Source organism: Lupinus angustifolius, chromosome LG06 (assembly GCF_001865875.1).
Source record: "Lupinus angustifolius cultivar Tanjil chromosome LG06, LupAngTanjil_v1.0, whole genome shotgun sequence".
Lineage (NCBI taxonomy): Eukaryota > Viridiplantae > Streptophyta > Magnoliopsida > Fabales > Fabaceae > Lupinus > Lupinus angustifolius.
In genome coordinates, this window is record NC_032014.1 from 32173269 (window position 1) to 32180886 (window position 7618).

General features: G+C 35.5%; 1 protein-coding gene across 1 annotated transcript; it reads right to left on the reverse strand.

Annotated features, from left to right (window-relative positions):
* LOC109351301 lies at positions 2242-7360 on the reverse strand. The gene is made up of 7 exons (XM_019592740.1): positions 7164-7360; positions 6618-6733; positions 5839-6161; positions 5613-5717; positions 4422-5500; positions 2975-3789; positions 2242-2870 (listed from the first exon to the last, which is right to left on the reverse strand). The coding sequence occupies exons 2-7, from the start codon at positions 6713-6715 to the stop codon at positions 2507-2509; spliced, it is 2784 nt and encodes a 927-aa protein (XP_019448285.1). The 5' UTR covers positions 6716-6733; positions 7164-7360; the 3' UTR covers positions 2242-2506.

The window sequence follows — 7618 nt, forward strand, 5'->3', positions numbered from 1 at the left end:
TATTTCATGTTTCAGTTAAAGACTTGATTATTGTTGTATAATATTTCTATATTTTTTAATTCACCTGTACTATTGCTGCCACTCATTTCTGAAAGAATGAAATACAATAATACTAACTACCAAAAATACTGAGAATTTAAGTCACTATAAGCAATGACAAGTAAGGAATCATTCTTGAATTAGAGCTTTAAACTCAATCATGATTTAATATAAAATTGTATGTGTAACCTAAACTGAATATAAAGTAATGTTAGCTTTCTAAATACTCCTAAGACAATGAATATCATCCTCTAAATTAAATTGTAAAATGTTGTTTCAGATAGTAAAGTAAAGTGGGAATAAAAGCCAAGTTAATCAAAAACTTTCTGCCAAGGGAATAGATCATGCATTGCTTGTAGTTTTATGTACATAATGACTTTTGCTTTACCCTTACTCTGATAAATGTCATGGGAAATGGAATCTCACACATAGCTTGTATCTCAAGAAAACTTTTAAAGGCTAAGTCTTTATAAATTATTGGATGCTCCCGACTCAAATCAATAATTCGAGATACATCTACATCATTGATTATAGAGTAAGATTATAAGAGTTAATTTCAAATTAATAGACAATAATCAATTATGTACGATAAGCAAGACCCTCAAATAAAAAAATATAGTAAATATCCTACTCAAATCTACTTTATGTATGATAACAAATACAATCAACTCGATGTAATTTTCGAAAGCACACTCTCTCCCGCTAATGATTGCCTAGTCTACAATCATGACTTATATGATTATGAGATCTATGATTTAAAACCTTAGTCTAGATAGTTATTTGTTTGGGAAGTATAGAATATATGAGGAGTTTACTTGATGTCCCTTCTCATCTCCTTCCTTTAACAACCAATATAGTATGCCTCGGTTTTCTCAAAATCACATACAAGTATACCTTTATTCCCATCATAATATGTTACCAAACTTGGATCTCATTCTCCTTGCCTTTCTTCATGCCTCATTCATTTGCTTTGTGCTGCTCATTGTTATCTTCATCATCATATTGGCTCTTTTTGTTTCATCCTCTCTTGCGCTCTTATCGATTACCCTTTTCGATCTGCACCATTTTTCATCACTCCTTTATGAGTATTTCATAATGGTGAAGGAAGATCTTGAATTGGGTATTGTTCTTATTGTCATTTCCCTTATTCAACAAGCTCTTAGCTATGTTTTGGTTTCAAAGCCTTGGCCTACACGCAAGGTTAATGAATTTGAAGTGATGAAGGAACAAAAACATTCCACAAGTTCTTTTCATGTCTTGAAGAATGTATATTAAACAGAACATTAATCTCTGTACAAGATTTGAGTCTCAAATCTCAATGTATAGTTAGTTTCCTTTGAGTGCTTAATAAGCAACATAATTGCATGCATGCAAATTTGTGCAATCATTTGTGTTCTAAAGAGGAGGGCATAGAGTTAGATATATCTTTAGACCAAAACTATTCTTACTAGCCAGGTTTTCTTGCTCCATGTACATATATAAATGAAATGGATTTTTCTTCTCTGGCGAATGAATTTGTATATTGATGATATTATCATATTTTCAACCTTTCTATCAACCAAATTTCTGTCAAACCTATCTCTTTTACATACATTTGTATTACTAAACCTTATGTCTCAAAATAGAAGGCAACTACCTACCCACCACTCACACTTCACATTCTTCATTTCTATTATAGCCACCAACACGACGCACCAGCCACTACATCGAATGACGAACGCCATCCGAGCCATCCATGCTCGTGCATGTGCTGCGCCACGAACGTGCTCTGCTCGCGCTACACCACTCCATGCTAGCAGCAATATCTTGCAGTCACACCCAGTCAGCAGTTTATCCATACCTCTGCCCCACCCACACCAAAACCACCATAGCATTGCAAAACATTATACAAAAAGGTTGATCCGTACACGAGGCTCCCACCTACTGTGGCTAGGAGAGGGTAGATATACAAAATCTTATTCTCGCAAGCGAAAAGAGTGTTTCCAAGATTTGAACTCATGACGTCCATGTTACAAGGCAAGCAAAACATTATATCTCTTACCTTGATTTTGTGGCACTTGTAAGCATTACAAATTTGTAGCCACAAAATTATCAGTCCCTTGAAAATGGATTGATTGGCACATTCTTTCTCCCATATAATATGTCTATTAGATGTTATTTTGAGGCTTCCCAAAAGTTTTACCGCACCAATATAATATACCATAACATGAAATTCTCAATATATCAAATAGTTCAGATTAGGGCATGGCATCTAGCCATCCTCAAGTCAATAAATTTCAATTTTCAATTCAAATATTTGTCTCTACATTGAAAATGGAAAATTAATTTCTAGTCTCATCTGACAGTGAGGTTATGCAGAATATATTTATGAAAAAACAAAAGGAAAGACCAAAGGAAAGTACTATAGAAAAACTGTAACATCTAACATGAAGGTATACACAAAAGCTCTATAGCAGAATGAACGGTTTCAATCTTTTTCATGTTCTTTCATTTTACCCTTTTGGTTCCTCTTCAACTTGCATCCATGAGCAGGTAAGCCATACCTTTCTTCAGGGACACTTTTCTCAAAATGCAGATCTTCACTGTTGATCATGTATGCATTCCTTTCTTCAGACACAGTGAAATCAGCAGGGTTTCTGTTAATCATACATAAGTTTTCGTTAATAGTACTAGAAGGCCCTGAAGTTACATGAGTACTATGAGCATTCATTCTGCTAACTAACTCCTTGAGTTCTCTTTCAATATTAGGTTGGCTGAACTGCTTACTAACTCCACTCTGCATGCCTGACTTAGAGCTTTCTCCCTTTCCAGACATTATCGAATTTCGATCACTGAAATCAATGACTTAAAAAATTCTTACTATGCTAAATTGACAAAGATACATGAAAGATTGGAGAGACAGAAAAACGGTTATATGATTTATAACGAAAGGTACCTTATCGAGGAACCAATCTTCAGGTTGTTACTATAACTACTGGGATAGAAGGATCTCTGAAGCATTTGAGCTCTGACACCAGCATTGAAGGATGTAGACTGTCTGCCTGCACCCATAAGGTTGTGTAAATTCATGGCTGGTATGGTATGCACTGAGCCAGACTGGAGGAAAGTCGTGTCGATGTTGCTGCTACTTGTAGGCTGAGAAACAATATTTCTAGGTGCAACATCAAATCCCAGGGATGCATTACATCTTGTCAGTGTCGGCCATGGGCGGGATGCTTCGCATTCCTGTTGCTTTATACTGTTCCACATGTTAGATCCTCCCCTGGCTTGCAAGGCAGCATCAGAGGATCCACGTTCTGCAAAAATCCTATTAAACTGGGAAGTTCCATGAGGACCAAACTTTCTGGTATCCATTGGTGAAAAGTAGAGCCCAGTTGGTGGCTTATTTTTCGATTGTAAAACCTGAACCCCAAAGTGGGGCTGCGTTTTACATAGACTGTTTAATCCAAATTGGTTTCCACCATATGGATAAAAGAAGTTAGCCGAGTTTCGTTTCGCAGGCAACATGTTTCCTTCTCTTATGTCTGCTCCATTTGTCCTCTCATCTACCCGATGATTCGCCATCTGGGTGGAATTATCCAACAGGCTGCTTCTGTTTTCTACATCAGGAAGTGATCTGATATACTGGTTTCTAGCCATCAACTCTACAACTTCCATTGGCATGTCATCACATGCTTCCTCCTCAGGCTCCTCCACTGTCAGATCATAGAATTGCACACTTTTGGCCTTGTTTCTGGCACCATCAATTTCCTGTAAAACAAAAATGAATTTCTTCTTGTAACATGTTTTCTATGAAATCTTTAAGACTCTAAATAAGAAGACATTCATGCAATGAAAATTTCGGAGGTGTGAACATCATTTCCATTTCCACAGTTATGACTTCTAACAAATAAATTGAAAAAGAACATTGCTTGAACATGCATAAACTATTTTCTCCCTTACATGGACAATTACAAAACTTATTAACAAACAATTAAACTACATGTACATGCATAAGAAAATTTATATAAACAATTGTGTGCATAAACGCTTAATGTTCTACAGCACTAGTTCTACTTGTTTGAAGAAAGATCAATTTATAAATTAGCTTAGTATGCAACTATGTACATAATTGATTAAAATACTAAGATATGGTTGATGTTCAAACAACATGTTCATAAAATGGAAATTATAGGAAGGGCCACATGAATCAAATGGAAACAACTAAAATTAATCTCCATGATAATTTAATGTGGCACTCTAAATATTAAGAAGTAAAATGAAAAACAAAGAAATAACACCATTTGCTGGTCATGAAAGTGAACCCTGTGTTAATTCTAAAAGGTACATATTCCTTTTTATTACTAAAATGATTTGAAAAGAGATTTTATATTGGTACTTACTTTAAGATGAACTCCTTTTCCTTTTCCAGAAATAGCTTTTGTAATGTGACTAGGAGCTCCGAAAATATCGGGTTCACTTTCTTCCCTTATAAGCTGAGGGTTTGAACTGCCTTCAGGTAATGAGAAAGATAGGCCGTTATTCGTTTGACAGATACCTCTTATGTTGCAAGCCTCTGCTGATGAATAGCAGTTTAAAGAGAGATTTAGTCCCTCTTTTAATCCTTCTCCATTTGGTGCACCTTGTGCCGATGGAATCGGAACAGATGCATGCATATTTGGCAAAAAAGTTGCCCTTGTATGTGCGAATGTATTTTCGACTAGCTTGCGATTTCGCCAGGAGGATAAGGAATCCAACTCCTCATTAGCATGCAGCATTTTCCCTTTTCCCTTGGAAAAATTGCATTCATTTTCTATTCTAGAGGCCTGTAACACAAAACTATCCATTCCTTTTTCAGTGGAAGCATCTTCCTTCTCTACGACATCCTTCTTACCCATGGTACGACTTATCTGAAGTTCAGGTTTTTGTTGGTGATCCTTCATGCCATCTTGTAAACTCATTCCCACAAGTACATCTTCAGAACTATCATCCGGAACAGTGTCAACTGTTCTGTCATCTCCATCTGGGTTTTGAACATCATTTTCAATCCTCTGGAAGCACATATCTGCAGGTTTCTTACTCTCATCATCAGGAAGAAATTTCCTTTTCCTACTGTGACCCTTTTTTCTCAAAGTCATGCCTTCATGAACATTCACCTTATCTGGCATCAAAATGATGTTAGAAGGAGGATGGACATCAGAAGGAGGATGGGATGTTGATCCATGTTCAGCAATTGGTTCAGACCTTGGCTCTTGATTTACACTTAATAAATCAGTAATTAAGCGCATCTTTCGACGTTTCTTACGAATGGACTTCAGTGGACAATGATCCTGAATATTATCTTCGACAATGTTGCCTGTATTGCCCGTAGGCACAGCATCAGTACAAGCAACTGACTCCGGGTGAAGGGGTCTCATTGGGTGCTCAATGTTGACATTGCTAGCAACTGGCTCAACATCAGAAACTTCATCACCCTCATGAACTGTGTCAAGAAAAAAAATTATTCTCAGTTAATCAAAACTATACAGTAAAGTAACTTTAATATAAACTACTAATTGCATGAGTGTAATGCATGTTATTCCATTGAAACCTACCTCTCTTTCTTTTATGTGTTTCTTGTGCAGTGTCTGGGCAAACTTCTGGCGATGGAATACTTGATACTTGAAGATTAAGATTATTCTCCAAACCAATCTCAGGGTCTGAAGAGAACCGAGAAAATCAATGCATAAATACAATAGTAGACAAGATATTCTTATTTAACTGATCATCGTTACATATTATTCTACCAATAAAAAATTTAAGCATTTTTTCTCTCATTACCTATTGGTAAGAAATCACTGCCGCTGCTTAAATCAATAGGTATATTCAAATCAATATCTCTCCTAACAACAACACTTTCAGGCATTGGAGCTTGCTGAATACCAGAACTCGGAGCTGCATCACCATAGTTGCTTAAATCTGTCTGGTCATCATCTTTATTGTCATTGCCCTCAGCAGCAGCTGCTTGTTGACAAATATCACAAGTCCACCATCTAAATTTGGGTACATCCATTGGTGGAAATGATGGTCGTTTCTCAGACTCAAGCACATGAAATGGCCAACATTTCTTCCAGTCTTTATTACGCATATTAGATACATAGCCACTGAAATACTCAAAAAGATATGTTAAGGATACTAAATTCCACATGAGACAAGCTATGTTAGAATTTAAAATTAATAAATAAATTATGGACCACCTATCCCTAATTATAAAAAAACTTTATCAATCTGAAACACTTCATAATTGTGTAATATGCACAACTTTTTTGGCTTCTAACTTCAAATGCTTATATTTTAAATCTTTAAAAACCCTATAATGAAAAATTACACAACAACATCTCATCTTACAAGAATAAATGTATATCAATTGCAGAAATCAGCAACAAAAGATACGATGAACTAATAAGTGAAGGAGGACAAACTATACAACTCAATGATATGCTCCACTCCTCCAACACCAATAAGTTATTTAAAAAAAATAGAACTCGGATAAAGCTATATAGTCTGAGAAACTATAATTTGATCTCGACAAAACTAGGAGTATGCAGCATAAGGCTCACCGTAGTGAAAAATGTTGGCATTTTTTGCCTCTATCAGTGTTTTCTGTAGAATTGTTGAGATCAATAGAGATTGAGTTGACCCTAATGAGGGATCCCATGAACTTGATAGTGTTTTCCTATTCACAAAAATATCAAATATTAGAATTTATAACAGAAATAAAGGGTAACAATAATTACATACAGCTACCAATAATCAAAACATTTTGATGGGCCAAAACACATGTAAGGAAAATACAAGAAATATACATATACGACAACATCTTTAGCAAAAAAACAAATAGGGTTTACACAAAAGTTGCGCTAATGAACGAAAAGGAAAGTCAAGCTAAATGAAGCAAAAAATCAAGGTAAAGTAATATACAACTAACAAATCCTCCACGCACAGTGATTAATCACATAAAATGATAACCTCCACACGATCATGAAAGCAATTGAACACTATTTTTTCATTCAATAAACTCAATCAATAACATGAACCTAAGGTTTGAATTAACACAGTACAATCCAGAAAAAGATAAATAAAAAGATGAAAAATGATCAACTCACCCGGCTGGGGGCACTGATTCTCGATTAAAGGACACCAAATGATAGATCAAACGACGAAGATTCAACACATTGAAGCTGAATGATTGGATTCTCAGCTGAAACGAGTAGAATTTGAGTGCGAAAAAATGATAGAAACCCTAGAGAGAGAAAGAGAAAGGGTTTCCGATTCTTCAGGTTATGAGAGAGAGAAAATAAAAGAGTATCAAAAATTGTGTGATGTGAATATATGATCCATTTATGAACAGACATAAAATTATAGTGAGAGAAAATAAGGAAAGAGAAAAAGTAAACCAATGGGAGAATGCCACGTTGATGAAAATGATGTAATGATGAGTATGACAAGGAAACCCTAAAAAAACTATGGTGGGGCACAATACTTGAACGTGTCCTACACGTGCTTCTTTTACATATTCCACGTGGTATCACCATTGATACATAAAAATATTTCCATTGGC